Source organism: Silene latifolia, chromosome 3 (assembly GCF_048544455.1).
Source record: "Silene latifolia isolate original U9 population chromosome 3, ASM4854445v1, whole genome shotgun sequence".
Taxonomy (NCBI): domain Eukaryota; kingdom Viridiplantae; phylum Streptophyta; class Magnoliopsida; order Caryophyllales; family Caryophyllaceae; genus Silene; species Silene latifolia.
In genome coordinates this window covers 66457832-66479101 of record NC_133528.1, presented here as the reverse complement: position 1 = coordinate 66479101, position 21270 = coordinate 66457832, and the positions used below count along the sequence as shown (strand labels likewise).

Here is a 21270-nt window from a genome sequence, read left to right as displayed (position 1 = left end):
TAGCGAATGGTTTTTGGTGCAACAATTTTGGAATGGTTTATATGAAGATTCTAGGAACATTCTCAATATGGGATCGAATGGGATGTTCACCGAGGTTGATGACAACCAAACTTGGAGCAAAATTGAAGAGATGGCAATCCACAATTCACAATATAGTAGGCCTCGCAAGGCTACTAGAGGAGGAAAGTATGAAGTGGACGCCGTTACTCAATTAGGTGCCCAACTAAGCTCCCATATCGATACAATCAACTTGAAGTTTGAACAAGCTATGGCTAGACTTGAGGAAAACTCAAAATCATCGAAGCATCATGCCAATGCCATGACGGCACCCTCATCAATCCCAAGTGGGATATGTGAGAATTGTGGAACTTTGGGTCATGACCCAAGTGAGTGTAGGGGAACAACCGAACAAGTGAATGCTTTCCAAGCATATAAAAGTGGTACCCCTTATTCAAATTTTTACAATGAAAACACCAAGTTCCATCCAAATCTCTCATACAAAAGCCAAAATGTTCAAAACCCTCAAACAACATACACTCCACCACCCATGAGAAACCAAAATCAAAGACCCTTTTACAATCAAAACCAAGGTTACCAAAATCAAAATCCATACAAGCACCAAAATGACCAAGGTTTTGATGTCCAAAAAGCGGTCCTCCAAATGCAAAAGAATCAACAAGAATTTTTCACCCAAATGCAAAAAGATAGCCAAGCAAAAGAAACCACCATCAACAACATTCTAGCTCACACCAAGATGTTGGAAACACAATTGACTCAACTAGCATCTTCAAGCTCACAAAGACAAAAGGGGCAATTACCACCTCAAAGTAATCCCCCTAGACATGAAACAGTTAGTGCCATTCACTTGAGAAGTGGTACAAGGTATGAAGCACCGAAGAAGCAAGTTGAGGATGAAGTTGTGGAAGCTAGTGAAAAGGAAGAAATTGTGCAAAACTCCAAAGATGGAGAATCATCAAAAGAAGAAAGTTCAAAGAAAAATGAAGACAAGGCCAAAGAAAAGGAGCCCATTGTGATTAGACTTCCTTTTCCAAGTCGTCAAGCCAAGCCCAAATTTGATGATCAACTTGGAAAGTTCATGGAAATTGTGAAGAATTTAGAAGTCTCAATTCCTTTCACGGAATTAATCAATCACGTTCCGGCCTATGCGAAGTACATGAAAGATATCCTCACAAAGAAGAAGTCAATCCGGAAACTTGAGACTATCGCCTTCACTAAGGTGAGTAGTGCAATACTTCAAGGGAGTTCACCTCCAAAGTTAAAGGATCCGGGAAGCTTCTCAATACCGTGTACCATTGGCGACACGACGATCAACAAAGCCTTATGTGATCTAGGGGCTAGTGTGAGTGTCATGCCGTACTCGGTAAGTAAAAGGTTGGGGATGGGAGAGCTTAAATGCACCAACATCACACTCCAAATGGCCGATAGATCGACGAAGACACCGTTAGGGATATGGGAAGATGTCCCCGTGCGAATTGGGAAGTTTTTCATCCCGGTGGACTTTGTCATTGTTGATATGGAGGAAGATTCCAAATTCCAATCATCCTAGGAAGACCTTTCCTACACACCGCCGGTGCGGTGATTGATGTGAAACATGGAGAGCTCACTCTAGAAGTGGGAGATGAAAGCATAACTTTTAATCTTGACAAAACCATGAGAGCTCCTCGTTTGCATGAGCCATGTTTTATGATTGATCATTATAGCCGAAAAGATGAAAGGAAGAAATCGGAACTCCAATGGAGGAAGAAAATTGAAGATGCTCCATTCAAAGAGCAAGTGAATAGTAACAAGGAGAGCTTGCAAAGCTCATCAAAATCAACCAAGGAAGAAGAGGATGGCCTCATTGGCCAAGAGAAGAAATTGGGAGAGTTGTCTCCATCTAAGCAAGAGATTTTCAATGATCAACTCAATGAAGTTTGTGGTCTTTGGGACGACGAATTTGAAGGGATTTTTAATCCCTACATTGGACATGCCATCGATCATGATCAACAACAAGGGCCACGGTCTATTGAGGACCTCTACCATAATAATGAACAAGCTTTTGATTACTTCTTCAAGGTGTTGAGCAACATCAACAACACCTTGAACATGCCCCATTGACATCTCATCAAGAATGAGATTTTGGTGGAGTCCTCCCTAAACCACCACTTGTAAATATTTCTAACTCCCTAACTTACATTTCAATTCTTGTATTGCATTTTTGTCATCTTTGGATTTTTATTTACTTTGATCAAAATAATTGTCATGTAAGAGAGAAGTGAGGGAGCGACTAACAATTTCAAATTGATGTGTAGTGCTTTACCTTAGTGTGGGGATGGCAATTGCCTAGGCTATCCATGCCTTAGTAGTGCCCCCACAATGAAGAACACAAGACTTGAAAGAAAAAATGGAAGAATGATAAAGGGAATGCGCTGTGCACGGGTGGAACTGAATCCGTGTACATAGGGGAAGAATCCGAGCGGATTCCCAAGAATCCGCCCGTCTTATGCAATCCGAGCGTCTTGCAGAAAAGACGCCCGTCTTGAATCGAGCTGAATTTTGAAATTTTCTTGATCAAAGAATCCGAGCGGATTTACGAAAATCCGCCCGTCTGAAGAATCCGTCCGTCTTGTGAGAAAGACGCCTTCTTTGCGGTTGAGGAAAACAAGCAAATTTCTCTGGACAGAAATCCGTCCGTCCTTTAGCAAATCCGCCCGTCCCGTGTTCAGCAAATCCGAGCGGATTGTACCAAATCCGCCCGTCTTTAGGCGAGTTTTTGCAAAGGTAGAAGAAGCAGAATCCGCACGGATTGAGCCTAATCCGCACGGATTGCCCTATGATTTTTGAAATTTTCGGTCTCTTTATAACCCCTCCCACCTTCATTCATTCATTCATTCATTCATAAACACTACCCACAACATCAAAACCCTCATCCTCTCCATCATAAAAACAAAAACCCTCAACATCATTCACCAAAATCATATCAAACCATCCTTCCAACAACAAATTAATCACTCCATCTTCAACAAAAATCAAAACCAAGAACAAAATCTTCAACCTTTGAGTCGATTTTTGTTTTCATAAAGGCAAAGCCTTTCACCTTCAAATCGATTTGGGCATACTACAAATTGAAGATTTTTCACTCTTTTCTTGGTTAAGCTCATAAATGGCAAGGACTAAGGGAGCAACAAAGGCAACAAAAGCACCAAAGGCTAAGGCACTCTCACAAAGGCAAAAGGCTCTTCAAACAAAGAAAGCTTTGGCTATGGTGGTGGCAACACCAAACTTGGAAGTGCAACAACAACAACAACCTTCTATGGGACCATCAACATCTTCTACTCCGGTAATTAATCAACTTTTGCATTATCCGGAGGTAACTTTTATTTCCGATACCCATAGAAATACCTTTGTCAAGTTTTCTATGAAATATATTCAATCCACCAAATTCATATGTAAAGATGCCTTGGAAAAATTGGGTGTTCTTGAACAAACAAAAGCCTTTTTCAAAGCTATGGGGTTGAAGAAATTGTTTGAAACAAAGGAATTGACATACCCCTCCCTTGTCTTGGAATTTTTAAGTTCTTTGAAAGTCACCAGAGTTGAGAATAGAGAAAATCTCGAGTTTCGTCTAGCTAATGTTAGTAGACGCATTACCTTTACGGAATTAGGTGAAATTTTGGGTCTTAATGATGAATCTAGTTATCTTAAGCATTATGGAAAGTATGACCCCGAGCCTCTTTGGGAGGCAATCTCCGGGAAGAAATTTGAGGATTTTCATGCATGTCGTGCTCTTTTGGTCCATCATCCGGGCATAAGAGTATGGCACAAGGTTGTGGGAAATACCATAATTGCTAGGAAAGACACCAATCATTTCACAAGACTCGATTTTATTCTCCTTGAATCGGCTTTGAATATCGGAAGAATTCACACCAAGCCTTACAATTCTTTGAGGCTCTTGGTACATAGATGGCTTAATGTTGATAATGGGAAGAAGGGCACAACCGTTATTGTCAATGGCGGCCTAGTCACGGTCCTAGCTAAGCACTTTGATCCTAATTTCAATAAGGATAAGAAGTACAAAGCAAAGGAAGGTGGCCATCTGATTGATATGCATATTATGATTCACAAGTTCAAGTGGGTCGCCCATAACCCCCTTGACACTAAGTATGGATGGCTAACTAGTGAAGCTAGATCGTTCACCTTGCCCTCGAAGATTTGTCGCCTAAGCGTCCACCGGACCAATTATCTGCTTCCCCTTTCCGAAGAAGCCGAGTATATCATTCAACAACAAAAGGGTGATCTTGAAACCCCCTCCTCTTCCATTGTCATACCACCTTACCCCTTTAAGTATGAAGAGTTCAAGCCGGAAGGAATTGAAATTGGGAAAGACTATGTGACTCTTCTCATGCAAGCAATGCACAAGCAAGCCCATGAAGATCGGAAAAATGCGTAGTTGGCTCAATATCCACCCCTCCTACATCTAGCTAGGCAAGGACTCCTTGATCCATCTTGTCCTTTGCCTAGTTGGGCGGATAGAGAAGTCTTATTTCCGGGTGCATCTAGGGACGTGGTGGGAGACAATGAGGTTGTTGGAAATGATGAAGAAGTTGATAATAATATTGAGGAAGATGCAAGTGAAGATAGAGAAAGAAATGGTGAAGATGATGATGAGCAAGATGAGGAAGAAAGTGAAGAAGCAAATGACAAGGAAAGTGGCAATGTGACCACTTCTCATGAGGGAAGTGGTGATGATGATAGCATGATGGAAGACTAGCAAGCCTTGGAGACTCCTACACTCCCATGGTTTGTCTATATCTCTTTGTATTTTATTTAATTTTGATCATTGTTGGAGTAGTCCTAGCCCCATCAAAGGACTCACACCTCGGTACCATTGAGGTGTTCTTATTCTATTGTTCCCATTTGTAAAATCCAAAATGACAAATTAGTTTCATGCATAGCATAGTGTGTGCATGAACTATACCCATCCTTGGACATTAGCAATAGTGTCTCACTCGGTTTGGGGAAGTTAATGCATACGCAACGGGAGGTAATCTAAATTATCCTCTCCGTCATAACAAAAACCATGCATCATGTAGTGTAGCTTAGTGTAGATTGCATTTAGTATAGAAATCATGCATCATCTTTGCATAATTTCCATCATTTTGGCCATTGAGGACAATGCCCATATTAGTGTGGGGATGGGAATTCTAACATTTAACTCTTATTCAAAAAACCCATAAATATTGAAAAAATCTCAAAAATCATAAAAATTGAAAAAATTGAAAAACCCAAAAACAAGTTCATTTCCTTTGTATATATTATCTTGTATATATTGTGTTTGTTTTATCCTTGTTCACATTGATTGACTACGCCACATCCGAGACATGAGGATATTGAAGACCGCATGGTATGATCTTTCCAATCTCCTTTTTCCTCTTTATGTTAATGACTATGTGGCTTTATTTTTATTGATGCGGTATAACAATGTGAATCTAGGACTTGCATTTAGATTATATGTCATATTATTTGGTAGAATCATTTGCATTAGGATGTATATATGGTAGTTGCATCATGGCATGTAGTTTGCATGTTAGAAAATTTTGCGAAACCATCTATTTGGGAAGCTTGACAAGTGTATATAGGCCCTAGTAGATGCTTTTTCTTCTTAAAACTTTGCTTGTTAGAATGCTTGTAAGACACCCTAGGATGTGTCATGCTAGTATCCTTTGACCCATGGTTTAAGGCCGAGTCAAGAGTACTTTGTGGTGTGATAACTCCTTGGCTACCGTTTGTTCCAAGGTGACCCTTGAAACCATGCACCCATACATCCATCATCCATGTTCTACCATACATTTTGTCAACAAAAGGGAATGGGCACAAAAAGAAATCAATTTGAGTTCAATGAAATGAAAAGTGAAAGAAAGTTTGCAAAAATGCATCAAATGAAAAGAGGAGCAAAAATAGAACTCCTAAGCTTCAAATACAAGGCACCCTCGTTACTAATTGGGGTGACTTTGAAAATGTTCAAAAAGAAATGCAAAAAAGTTGTCAAGTATTGAAATGCCAAAAATCAAAAGAAATGGCAAAGAAAGTGTTCTCAAATGTCAAATGCCACAAGAAATTGGGGGGGAAAACAAAAACAAAAGCAAACTCCCAAAAGTGAAACTCAATTATCTATTGATCCCTTTATCCATCATATTCATTTTTGTGCATGGTAGAGAGGGGACGACCCTTCCTCTTGTCTAGGCAAGAGGGGGAATTCCGCGATCCTCCAGTGTTTCTAACACCATAGGGAGTCTACTCTTGACAAAAGCATTTAACGATTGAGGACAAAGGTACCCTAGCTTGACACAACTTGGAGGTGATTTATTGGTATCCTTCTAGGCTTAGTAGTTTGAACAAATTGCATCTATGAAGGATTGTGTACCCTTGAATTGCTTCCCTTATAGATAATTTCCGCCACTTGATGAGGGAGTGGCTATTCTTTTTGTAGATGCATCCATTATGTGTTTTTGTGTGCTTAATGTTTGGATGTGTCGCCATTTTGGCAAGACCCACCTTGCCTTGCAAGAAGGCATCCTACCTCATGGTTGTCTTGTTGTGAGTTGAAGGGGCGGAGTGAGACCCGCTAATTGTCTCATATCGGCTATATTATTAGGATAGGTTAGTATTGGTCCTAGTCTTTGTCACCTCTTTACTCGGGACGAGCAAAGGTTCGGTTTGGGGATATTTGATGTGACCATAATTGGCGCATATTTAGCCCCCGAATTAGCCTTGTTTCCATGCTTTTTAGTGCTTATTTGGGTCATTTCTTATCTTTAGTTCTTTGTTTTGCATATTCTTTGAGATTTTGATCCCTTGGTAGGAAAGGAGTAAGAATCTTGCATTTTCATGGCAAAACAAGACTAAATTGATCGAATTCAATGACCAAGCATCAAGGAGAGACAAGATTAGAAGGCCTTTGTACATATCATAGTAGAAGAGCAATGTTGAGGAAAGATCCTTGAGTCCCCAAGGAAATCCCCAAGGAATTTATGAAGAAAAGGGAAGAAAAAAAGAAGTTACTATGCTGACTGACAATCCGAGCGGATTGTCAACAATCCGCCCGTCCAGCCCCTATACAATCCGAGCGTCCCGTGCCAGAATCCGCTCGGATTGCCCCTCAACAATCCGTCCGGATTCCCCAGAATCCGCTCGGATTCCACCGCCCAAATCCGGCCGTCCCGACCTTATTCCGCCCGGATTTCTTCACAGCACGGATTGTCTTCTTCAAGCTACGAAAAGAGAAGCCCTTCTCTCAGAAAATACCGGGTCCTCCTTGCTCAACTTAAAAAGTGTAATTACTAGTTTAGCCCTTAGTTAACCCTAATGCATCCTCCCTAATTTTCACTATAAATACCCCATTAGGCTAATTAGAGGAGCATGTTCTTCTTATCAATAATTAGTGTAGTTAATATCAATCAAATCTCTCTTCAATATTGTAATCAAGTATTAATCAAGTTTTAATCCAAGTTTTAGTTCTTTAATCTCTCTTTTGTTCATCCTTTATTTTGGGTAATTGAAGATTATTTGGGTTATTATTGGGAGATTGACAACCTCTCAATCTAGCATTCAAGTACTTCTATTATTCTTGCTTTATTATTGGAATCATTAGTAGGTATAATCTCTTAATCCCTTTTTAATTATTGTTAATTACCTTCATTTATTCATCATGTTTCATATTGTTAGTATGATTGACAACCTTGCTAGCATGATCAACATGATAATGAGTGAGTAGTCTCTTAGCTAGGGTTAATAGGTGATTAGGGGAAACCAACATGGGGAATGATTCATGCTTAAATTAATATGCTTTCATGTTTTATTTGCTTGCTTGTTTTGATCTCAACTCATGCACATGTTATATTTGATGAAATGCTAAGCCTATGAATCCTTGCATTTACTATCATCTCCTATCTTTTCAATAAGACTTGTAAGACATAACCCAACTCGAGTCTCATTAGACCATGCATGTTGTTGAGTAGGGAAGATTAAGTCGACTTGTAGGTGTTGTACAATCTAATCGATTCGGCTCCGGGACCCAAACTTTCCTAGGATTGGAAGATATAACCCAACTCAATCCATCACAACAATAATTGCTTGCTTATAATTTGAGAACATGTTTGTATGATCATATCCCATGATTCCCCTATGATCCCATGACACCCTAGTGCCTTTAATCAATTGTTTGCACCCCTTTTTATTCATCTTGCTTGTTTATTTTCATTGTTATTCTAGTTTAGTAACCTTCTACATCAACCCAATTTGTGACACCCCTTAGACACCACTAGTTACAATAGAAATCTCATTTCAACTCCCGTCCCTTGGGATCCGACCTTTACTTGCCTCTTTACTAATTGTAGAGTTGCTTGTTAAGCTATAAATTGTGTTTTGATTCGACCATGACCAACGACCACATCTTAATTTGTGAACACTTAGCGGGATCGCATCAATACAAAAGTTGGGACTTATCCCCTTAAGGTCATCTAGACTATAACCTACAGCCTTTTCATGTTGTTTCAACACATCAAGCAATTTTCCCAATTGGTTTTCATCAAGTCTATCATTAACAATTATGGGTTTGGTCTTTAATTCATCAAGATAGGCATATTTCAAATTTGGGGGAAGGGGTTTTAAAGTAGGGATTTGTACCTCACTTTCCTCCTTTGAAGGTTCATTGAGAATTTGCTCCATTTCCATTAGACATTCCATTCTCATGGCATATTCAACTTGTTCTTCGGTCTCATCAATCTCATCACACTCGAATTCCATGACGAATTCCTCTTGCTCTTGGGCTTGTAAGATGTCTTCTAGGATCGATTGCTCATTTTCTATGGGTTGATATGCTTCCACAAGGATGTTATGTACTAATTCGGATTGCTCATGAGTACGTTATTTGTTAGCTAGAGCGGCCTCAAAAAGATCTACCTCCAATTCCTAATGCATATTTTTAGCCTCACTTGCTTCCAAGGCTTCCAATGCTTGCATGGGGTCCTTGAAGAAAGGTATACTTAAGTGGTCCTCTATGAAACAATCTATAAGATCCATCTTGCAAAATATCGAACAACTTGAAAATAGTTAAAACAAACATTGAGGAGTTTTACTTCCCCAAGGCAAAGAAAGATACAACTAATAACAATCTAAGAAAATCTAAATCAAGTTAACACCGTCCCCGGCAACGGCGCCATTTTTGGTCGTGACCTCTTGAGAGGGTTTAGTTTCGGTACTTGTCGTAAGTAGCACCTAGACCAAAACACAATTTATAACTTCACAAATAACTCTACAATTAGTAAAGAAGCAAGTAAAGGTCGGATCCCAAGGGACGGGAATTGAGATGAGATTTTCAATTGCAACTAGCGGTGTATGTCTAGGGGTGTCACAATTTGGGGTTTGAATAGAAGATCACTAAACTAAATAGCAATGAAGGTAAACAAGCAAGATGATTAAAAAGGGGTGTAAACAATTGATAAAAGGCACTAGGGTGTCATGGGGTCATAGGGGATTCATGGGAATTGATCATACAAACATATTCTCAAATTATAAGCAAACAATTATTGTTGTGATGGATCGAGTTGGTTTATATCTTACAATCCTAGGAAAGTTTGGGTCCCGGAGCCGAATCAATTAGATTGTACAACACCTACAAGTCGACTTAATCTTCCCTACTCAACTACATGCATGGTCTAATGAGACTCGAGTTGGTTTATGTCTTACAAGTCTCATTGAAAAGGTAGGTGATGGGTAAAAAATGCAAGGATTCATAGGCTCGCATTTCATCAAACATAACATGTGCATGAGTTGAGATCACAACAAGCAAGCAAATAAACTATGAAAACATATTAATTTAAGCATGAATCATCCCCCATGTTGGTTTCCCCTAATTACCCATTAACCCTAGTTAAGGAAACTACTCACTCATTATCATGTTGAACATGCTAGCAAGGTTGTCAATCATACCAACAAAGTGAAACATGATAAATAAATGAAGATAATTAACAATAATTAAAAAGGGATTAAGAGAATAATACCTATTAATGATTCCAATAATAAAGCAAAGAATAATAGAAGTACTTGATTATTGATTGGAAGGTTGTCAATCTCCCAATAATAACCCAAATAATCTTAAATTACCCAAAATGAAAGATGAACAAAAGAGAGATTAAGGAAATGAGATTTGTATTAAGACTTGATTAAAAGTTGATTACAAGATTAAAGAGAGATTTGATTGATATAAACTACACTAAAGATTGCTAAGAAGAACATGATTAGCTAATTAGACTAATGGGGTATTTATAGTGGGGATTAGGTACATAGATTAGGGTTTACTAAGGGCTTAAATGACGATTAATTCCTTGAGGAATCGCCGATCTCAAGAGAGATTCCGGTCTCCTTTTCGCCGGTCTTTGAAAAATATGCGCATCCTTTCATTGAACAAGTAGAATACGGATTAGCTGTCACACAATCCGAGCGTCCAGGGCACGGGACGGGCGGATTGTGGTTCTTTTGGACGAGCGGATTCGTGGGGTGGACGGGAGGATTGTGGTGGTTCTGGACGAGCGTCCAGCTGAGGAAGACGCTTGGATTGCTTGTGCTGGACGGGCGGATTGTGGGCAATCCGCTCGGATTGTTGATCAGCTTCTTTCCTTCTTCTTTTCTTCACTTTTCTTCATATAATCCTTGAGGATTTCTTCGAGGATGCAAGGATCTTTTCTCATCATTGCCCAACTACTATAATATGTACAAAGGCCTTCTAGTCTTGTCTTCTCTTTGATGCTTGGTCATTGAATTCAATCAATTTAGCTCCATTTTGCCATGAAAATGCAAGGTTTGCACTCCTTTCCTACCAAGGGATCAAAACCTAAAAGAATATGCAAAACAAAGAACTAAAGACAATAAATGACCCAAATATGCACTAAAAAGCATGGGAACAAGGCTAATTCGGGGACTAAATATGCTCAAATTATGGTCACATCAAGTACTAAGGATATGAAGCTAAGCATTTAGAAATGAGATGGTTTTATGTGCAAGGAGTTACACAAAAACCATATTCTAAACACATAAGGATGATTGGAGAACCATCTTGGCTATATTTTTAAGGAGGATATCTGCTAGAAACGCCCTAGCCAGTTGAACAATGAGATATATACAGCGGAAATTGAATACACTTGCAATAATTAGATATGCAAGAAGGAAGGGATGATATTAGAATTCAGTTTTGTGAATTGGAGGAACTATAGTAGTTCGTTCCAATAACCGAATGTCCTATCCCTACTCACTGTGAGGACAGTGGGAGCTATCCTAAGGCAAGAGAGCCTATGTCTAGATTGGATCTAGACACGTACTCAAGGGTTTTATAATAAAGATTATACATAACAAAGGGAAAAAGTATATAGTAAGGTTAGGAAAGTGCAAGGTGTTGCTAAAACTTGCTAACCAAGGCCTTTTCATAGGCTAAGCATGATAAGTCATGCCATTTAAATTGAGTTGAGACGTATAGCTATATACAATATTAAGTATGGATTATAGATTATGGAGTAATTGATATGGTATCAATTTTACATATGTGATAATGCACTCATCGTTTGAGTTTTATTCAAAAATCTTTTCTTATAATATTTTGTTTTCCAAATAGGTTGTCGAGACAATATTAAACCCTATTAAAGTGAACTGGATTAACATAGTATTCGCCCCTAGTCACTTATATGAGGTGACGTCTCCTAATGACTAGAGTGTGAGTCGATTGATGGCAAGTTCAAGTGTCATAGGGTCATAAGAGATGACTAGTCGATCACATAGGCAGACTGTATGAGACACTCTGTCGGGCAGTGACTGCTTATAGAGTTCTGATAATTCATATAGCCTGGTCGTGGCGAGAGCTATTATAGTATTCTTTTGAGTCAATTCTTTGACTAGAGACTGTTCACCCAAGTTGGCACAGTTTCTGAGTGACTTTAAATTATGCTCGACGACTTTCGTAAATGAGGTCAAATGGGCCTCTTTTGGGTCATGATGAGTTGTGGCTAGACAAAGGGAATAGTGCGATAGGAATTGTCCACTCCCTTGTCAGGGTTATTTGAAATCTCAAGGCCACTCGAGGAGTAGTGAACTGGAAATGCGTGGCCACGCTCGGAAGGTATCTACGGTAGATAATTCTGAAAGATCATAGATCCATATTAGACTCTATAATTAAAAATTAAATTATCTCATAATTTATCATTTTGATGATCTATGTAACATGCATGCAAATATAAAAGCATAAAAATGAAAGTTAAAGGAAAAATAATTTCCTTACATTGATTTTATGGTAATTTGGGCACAATCAAGATCTCCAACCTTGATTGTTCTTGAGCTTATAATAAAACGATGATCCTCCTAACAAATCTTCAAAGAGAAGATCTCCTTCAAGATGCACCCAAGAACTTAACCCAAAACTAACAAGTATTTTACTAGAAACTTGTTAAAATTATACCCTTGATATTATTTGTAATATTACTAACACTTCTTTGTAATAAAATTTGATTACTAACTTCTTAGTAAACATGTATATTATTTTAGAGAGATGAAGACCAAATAAAGATATCACATGCAAAATGTACAAGTGAACACTAGAAAAATGAACAACAATTTGGTCTATAAAGAGGGGGAAAACCGGTGGAGTGAGGGAGAGGTGGAGTATTCAAATTGTCTTATATTTTTTAATCTTACATCACATGCAAAATCTATTATAAGATAACTTATGGAAGTATATAATGTAAGGTGAAATGATTATGTTCCTAATCATCCACAACTCTATTTTACACGGTCCACTAGCCCATTTACGGGTCCATGTTGGTTCTTATATTTGTCGCACAAATACGTGTAATTTTATTTTAAACATCGTTTCATGTTTAAATACTTCAATAATTAATTCGTCCAAATCACTCCGTAAATATACGTGTACCACTACACATATTATTTACGTACTAATATTAATCACATTAATCAACTAGTACAATTTTAGTGAATTAACAATTAATTAACTAAAACCCGTCTCCCAAAATTTATTATTCAATTATCACATAATTAAATAATAACTGTCATTTCCTGGACATAGAATTGTTAGCTCTATGGCTGTTCAGAATCAACTAGCTACTATTGTTAATCTCAAGCTTAGGGGTATGCATTTTGTTAACAGATGCTCCCTTTGTGAACATGAAGAGGAGTCTCAGGATCATCTGTTCTTTAAATGTTCCTTCTCTGCTTCTGTTTGGCATCAGATTCTAGCCTGGATGGGTCATATGAGGATGGGTCTTTCCCTTCATGATGAGTTGATTTTTCCTCTCATAGGAGCTAGGGACTGGCAGATAGCCTGGTTTCATGTGGCTCTTACTACCTCTGTTCATCAGATTTGGAATGAGCGAAATACCAGAATCTTTCAAGGTCACTCTCGTACTGTACTTGGGCTTGTCAGAAAAATCAAGTTTTTTGTCATTGTACGATTGCTCATGTGGAAGCATCACCCCCAGTATAAACTCATAGAGGATAGTTTGTGTAATTAGCATTGTATAGGTGTTGATTTTTCTAGTGGATAGCTTTTGCAAATCCTCATTGTAATTTCTTTCTTCATGAAATGAAATGATAATTTTTTGCAAAAAAAAAAAAAATAAATAAATAATAATTGTCATGCCTCGAGTTCGCAACTCGAAATCTCTCTAAAAATAATTGACTAACCTCTTAGTCTATAAATCAAGGGACTAATTAAATTGTATCTCATACAATTAATTAGTTGTCAATTGGGGTTCGTTCCTTTAGGTGTGATCGAAAGGGGTCAGTTGATCACCGCCGTCTCACGACAATAACGTCAAACTCTAATCAGCCAACCGTTATCGATTTACGTTAATCAACTGACGAGGATCAAATAATTAAATATCTGATGATATTCCTTTAATGAGATTTATTATGTAAACGCACTATTGTGGAGGACACTAACTCCAACAATCTCCCACTTGTCCGACACAAGGTGTGCGCTACCAATTCTCTTGTCCGTTTTAATCTCCCACTCAATGCAAGGTGTCTTTCAGGTCGCACTTGCACATGAACATATCGCGAGTGGTTTTCTCGATCGGGAGTGTGACTACCTGACCGGAAAAATCTCTCACAGATTACTTTCGAGCGTGGCCACGGATTTGTAGTCATTAACTCCTCGAGTGGCCTTGAGATATAGTTTACCCAACGTGGGTGGACAATTCTTGTATGCCCTATCTATCCTATTGCACAATATAGATTACCATGACCTAGTAAATGCCCTTTTGGCCTCATTTCACGGCACGACCTAGGACAAAAACCAAAGTCACTCGGAAACTGCACTTGCTCAGATAATAGTCTCCAGTCAAAAGAATCGACTCATTATAACATCTTAGAGATCCCCGCCACGACCAGGCGTCTATAATAGAACTTAGGGACTCTCTAAATGGTCACTGCCCGGCAAAGTGTCACACACTCTGCCTATGTAATCGACCAGTCATCACGTATGACCTTATGGTGTTGAACAACCGTCAATCGACTTACAATCTAGTCACTCCGAGACGTCACCTCATTAAGTGACTAGGGACAAAATACAATGTTCATCTTATTCACTTGAATATTGTTCAACATTGTCTCCACAACTTATTCAGATAAACAAGGTATTTAAAATTTAGTCACACTAAACAAAAGATTCATAAAAGAATGAATGTGAAAACAATGAATGTGATTATCATATATATAATAAGAGATACACTATCCAATTATTACATACTCCTATCAATCCCATTGCGACGACATGACCATCATGCTTAGCCTTTGATAAAGGCTTGGTTAAAGGATCAGCAATATTATCATCTGTCCCAACCTTACAAATGTCAATTTCCTTCCTTTCCACATAATCTCTAATTACATGGTATTTCCTTTCAATGTGTCTAGATTTGTTACTAGACTTTGGCTCTTTGGCTTGAAAAATAGCTCCACTGTTATCACAATATAGAGTGATAGGATGTTCGGCGGAATGGACTACTCCTAGTCCCTCCATGAATTGCCTAATCCAAACAGCTTCCTTTGCAGCCTTAGACGCTGCAAGGTACTCAGCCTCTGCTGTAGAATCCGCAGTAACGCTTTGCTTGAAGCTCTTCCAGCAAAAAGCTCCTCCATTTAGCATAAACACATAGCCGGATTGGGATTTCATATCATCCCGATCGGTTTGGAAACTTGCGTCCGTGTAACCTCTTACACGCAACTCAGTTTCTCCTCCAAACACTAAGAACGAATCCTTAGTCCTTCTCAAGTACTTAAGGATGTTCTTTACGGCTACCCAGTGACTCTCACCAGGCTTGGCTTGATAACGACTTGTCATGCTCAAGGCATACGCAACATCGGGACGAGTGAAAATCATAGCATACATGATAGACCCAACAGCGGAAGCATAAGGGACGGTCTTCATGTGTTCAATTTCCTTAGGGGTGGAGGGAGACTGTGACTTGCTCAAAGTAATCCCTTGGCCCATAGGTAGAAATCCTCTCTTGGAGTCTTTCATATTGAACCGGTCAAGAACTTTGTCAATATAAGCTTCTTGACTCAATGCTAGTATCCTCTTGGACCTATCCCTATAGATCCGGATACCCAAGATTCGTTGTGCCTCTCCCAAGTCCTTCATTTGGAAGTGTTTCCCTAGCCACTCCTTAACGGAAGTGAGCGATGGAACATCATTCCCGATGAGCAATATGTCATCCACATATAGGACAAGGAATGCAACCTTACTCCCACTAAACTTCATGTATAAACACGGTTCTTCCACACTTCTAGTGAAACCGTATTGTTTAATAACATGATCAAAGCGATGGTTCCAACTCCTAGATGCTTGCTTAAGACCATAGATGGACTTTTTAAGCTTACACACCTTCTTAAGGTTAGATGTATCCATAAAACCTTCAGTTTGTATCATGTACACCTCTTCTTCTAGAATCCCATTCAAGAAGGCGGTTTTGACATCCATTTGCCAAATCTCATAATCATGAAATGCGGCAATCGCTAAGATTATCCTAATGGACCGAAGCATAGTGACTGGAACGAAAGTTTCGTCATAGTGTAAACCATGAACTTGGGTGAAACCTTTTGCCACCAATCTAGCTTTGTAAACATCCACATGTTTATCCACCCCGAGCTTAATTTTATATATCCATTTACATTGAAGGGGTCGCACTCCCTCAGGTAAATCCACCAAGTCCCATACTTGGTTCTCTACATGGAATCCATTTCGGATCACATAGCTTCTAGCCAAAGCAAGGAGTCGGGACTAGACATGGCCGATTTGTAGGTAGTGGGTTCATCACTTTACAAAAGTAACAAAACACCATCCTCTTCGATGTTACCAAGGTAGCGATCAGGTGGATTAGAAATCCTACTTGACTTTCTAGGAACAATTACCGTTTCAAGGGAGGAGGGAATACTATCCTCCACGTTCTCCTCTACCTCATTCTCGGTTTGTGGCTCTCGAACTTCTTCAAGTTCAAATTTTCTCCCACTCTGTCTCCTAGAAATAAACTCCTTTTCTAGGAAGACAGCATCACGAGCCACAAACACTTTGTTCTCGTGTTTATTGTAGAAGTAATAGCCACGTGTTTCCCTTGGATATCCTACAAAAAGACATTTGTCGGACACTGGTGCAAGCTTATTGTCGGACTTGATCTTGACGTACGCTTCACAACCCCAAATACGCATGAATGACAAATGAGGGACTTTCCCTGTCCATATCTCATATGGAGTCTTATCGGCCGCTTTAGTCGGGCTTTGATTTAGTGAAAATGTTGCAGACAAGAGGGAAAAACCCCAAAATGAACTAGGAAGCTCAGTTAGACTCATCATAGACCGAACCATATCTAGTAAAGTTCGGTTTCTCCTTTCGGCCACACCATTTAATTGCGGTGTGCCAGGAGGAGTCCATTGTGATACTATACCACAATCTTTTAGGTGTGAATCAAATTCATAATTTAGATATTCACCACCACGATCGGATCGTAGGGTCTTAATCTTTTTATCCGATTGGTTCTCTACTTCATTTTGGAACTCTTTGAACTTGTCAAAGGCTTCACTCTTGTTCTTTATTAAGTAGACATACCCATATGTACTTAAGTCATCAGTAAAAGTAATGAAGTAGTGAAAACCTCCTCTAGCGGTGATGGTTAATGGTCCACACACATCCGTATGTATGAGAGCCAAAACCTCACTAGCTCGTGTCCCGTTTCCCGTAAAAGGTGCACGAGTCATCTTGCCTTGAAGGCAAGACTCGCATGTACCATAAGATTCGAAACCAAATGGTTTGAGCACTTTTGATGAAGCAAGTCTCTTAATGCGTCTTTCGTTTATGTGGCCTAAACGACAATGCCAAAGGTAGGATTCGTTTGGATCACCCGTTTTGAGCTACTTAGTTTTCACATGATAAACGTCATTAACATCATTTAAAACATAAATGCCTCCAATTGAAAAGGCCTTGCCATAAACCACATCATTAAAAGAAAAAGTACAACACTTGTCCTTAATCATAAAATAAAAGCCTTCCGCGTCTAACGCGGAAATGGAGATGATGTTCTTGGTTAAAGTTGGTACAAAATAACACTTATTTAAATACAACTCTAGACCACTAGCTAAAGTGAGCACATAGGTCCCTACGGAAACGGCGGCTACTCTAGCTCCATTGCCCATGCGGAGATCCACATCACCTTTTGCTAGTGCTTGCACGTCCCTTAAACCCTGCAAATGATTACAAAGGTGAGAGCCACATCCGGTATCAAGTACCCAAGTGGAAGTACAAGCATAATTAACGTCTATCACATAGAGAGAGGAAATCATACCAATAGGCGTCACACGCCCTTCCTTGAGATCCTCCAAGTATTTGGGACAACTCCTCCTATAATGCCCCTTCCCATTACAATGGAAACATTCGTCCTCGTAGAGTTTGACACTTTTTGCCTTGGGATTGCCATTCTCAACGACCTTCCCCTTTCCCTTGTCATGTTTCTTTGACGATTTCTTGAACTGAGACTTTTCCTTCCCTTTTCCTTTCTTAACTCCAAGGGACATGTTCTTTAACTTCATGGTTAAAACATCTCCTTTTTCACTCCCACTAGCTTCCATATCCCTCTCCGCTTGGGTGAGGAGTGCATGAATTTTATGATAACTCTTATCCATGTCATTCATGTTGTAGTTTACCCTAAAGTGGGCAAACTTGGTGGGAAGTAAGTGGAGGATACGATCCACCACAAGAGTCTTAGGAATCTTACACCCTAGACGCTCTAGGATGTCGACATATTCGACCATTTTGAGTACATGGGGACTAACCTTTTGGCCCCTCTCAAGCTTAGCTTCAAAGAAGCGTGCCGCCGCATCGTATTGACGGACTTTAGGTGTTTGTGAAAACATAGTGATCATACGAGTGAATATCTCGTACGCATTTAAAGAAATGCATGATAGCTTGAGCTTTGGGGACATCGACTATATCAACACATTCTTGATATCATTAGACATCCTCACATGGTCATCATAGGCGGTCCGCACCGCCGATGATGCCCTTGGACCGGGCTTGATGGGAAGAGCATCGGTCAAGTAAGTGAGCACATTGTCGGACAACGCGGCACTTTTGATGTTGGATTCCCATTCAAGAAAGTTACTACCGTCATCTTTTAAGATACATTTGTCCATTACAGACCTTAGCCATGAATCTTTGCCTAGTGAAGTAGTCGATGGAGTTGATGAAGTTTCCATTGCGAATTAAAATGCTATAACAAAAAGGAAAAATTAACATCCATTGTTTTAAAAAATTACTTGTAAAAACATGTTTAACAAGTTTTAGCATTTATATAATGATCTCCCACTAAATTATATAAATGATTCCAAGACCCAAATATTAAACAAAAATGAGCATCGCTTGGGCGAAACATCCAATAATTGTGTAAATTCGGTAAGTCACGTTGACTAATTCTACCTCTAGAACTCTTGGTCGACGAATTTCCTTAAATCCATCTACTAGCCCCGGAACACAAGACCGTCTTATATCCCGTTGAGTCCAATCAATTTTAGCGTGTGATAACCGTTTACCACCCTACTTACCCAAGGTAAAAAGAGAACACCCCGCTTGGGCGAGCGTGGCTCTAATGAACAAGAGATTCATAGGTGTTACTAATTGGTAAGGCTAATCTCAATTTTAGTTATGTGAGAGATCTTGTCAATTTAGTCATAAATTCCTTATAAGTGAATTAAGTCGGTGAATGTAAATGACGTGAATTGACAACCGCGAAAATAAAATGCATGTGAATGGCGATTTTGGCATGCGCGAAAATAAAACAAGCAAACAAGTAAGCATATGAATAAATCCTAGTATGGCCACCTAGTTAATAAAAACTAGTCTATTACATTTCGGAAACCAACTCCTTGGTCCCTTGCCTCTTCATTCCATAAGTGGCTCCTTCTTATGGGATTTGGAACACCTTCCAAAAATAGACTCCGTCTCGATGTAATCCGTCTTTTGAAACGCCCGGTAAGAATAACTATTACAATTGAATTACATAGCTATTCCTATTATACATTAATTAATAAAATAAATAAAACTATTAATTAATTACAAACCGACGATACGAGATCGTATTTAATTACAAACAAATCGATATTCCCATTCATTTCGGGTAATAACGATTAAAATTAAACTAGGTCATACTAGGTACAACAAGATAAATACTTTAAATAAATTACAATCATTCATTAAACTTAAATAAATATGCTTATAATGCTGTAAAATCATGCCAAAATCGCCCTATCTATCAATCGTTGGTATCCATCTCGGTTTTTGTGGATTTAATCGATTTTTAACATGTAAAAATCAATAATCAACTCTTAATTCTCATTTAAGTCCAAACTAATTGTCCAAACTGTTTTGAACCTCAAAATTAGTCCTCACTAATTTTATGATAAATAATTAGTTTGATTTGGTGATATTTTGCTGATTTAATCGGTAAAATCATATTTAAGTAAAAATCCAAAATAATTGAAAAATTACCCAAAAAAATTGAAACAAAATTTTTTGAGTATTCTGGAACACTCCCAAGAACACCAAAATGTTAGAAAAACTGCCCCAAAAATCCGGATAAAATTTATGAAGAAAAAGATCGATATTTATCGGTTTTTAACCACTAAAACCAATAAACATCAAAACAAGGTGAAAATACATTTTAAAATTCACTTTTAACATTTAAATAATATTTTTAAATGTACATAAATTTATCAAAGGTAGAATCAAACGTTTCAAAATTATGATTAATTTATTTCACTTTTATCTACTTTTATTTCATAAAATCAATAAACATGCAAAACACTCAAACCAACCTTCAACCTTTTGCATACAAATAGTAGAAAACATGCATGAAATACCATAAATATTCCATGAACCGAATCAATTTTTAACTATTTTTAGTCAATCTTTAACTAAAATACGGCATTTTGACTCGGTTTTCTACAAAAAATCATTAAAAACTAGCAAAATAACTTCATAAATCACCAAACTTAACCACAAACCTTTTAAGATCAGTAGGTATGCATGCCCCAAAAATTTCGTGCTAAAACCTCTTCTAACACAATTTTTGAGTTTTTATAAATTATCTCATAATTCATTAATATGCTTAAAATCAACATGCAAATTACAAGCCTAAGCTCTGATACCACTTGAAAGATCATAGATCCATATTAGACTCTCTAATTAAAAATTAAATTATCTCATAATTTATCATTTTGATGATCTATGTAACATGCATGCAAATATAAAAGCATAAAAATGAAAGTTAAAGGAAAAATAATTTCCTTACATTGATTTTATGGTAATTTGGGAACAATCAAGATCTCCTACCTTGATGGTTCTTGAGCTTATAATAAAAGGATGATCCTCTTAAAAAAATCTTCAAAGAGGAGATCTCCTTCAAGATGCACCCAAGAACTTAACCCAAAACTAACAAGTATTTTACTAGAAACTTGTTAAAATTATACCCTTGATATTATTTGTAATATTACTAACACTTCTTAGTAATAAAATTTGATTACTAACTTCTTAGTAAAGATGTATATTATTTTAGAGAGAGGAAGACCAAATAAAGATATCACATGCAAAATGTACAAGTGAACACTAGAAAAATGAACAACAATTTGCTCTATAAAGAGGGGGAAAACCAGTGGAGTGAGGTAGAG

General features: G+C 38.2%; 1 protein-coding gene across 1 annotated transcript; it reads left to right on the top strand.

Moving 5' to 3' along the window:
* Window positions 1-13139: 13139 nt before the first annotated feature.
* LOC141649169 (uncharacterized) lies at window positions 13140-13571 on the top strand. The gene has a single exon (XM_074457865.1). The coding sequence runs from the start codon at window positions 13140-13142 to the stop codon at window positions 13569-13571; it is 432 nt and encodes a 143-aa protein (XP_074313966.1).
* The last annotated feature ends 7699 nt before the right edge of the window (window positions 13572-21270 follow it).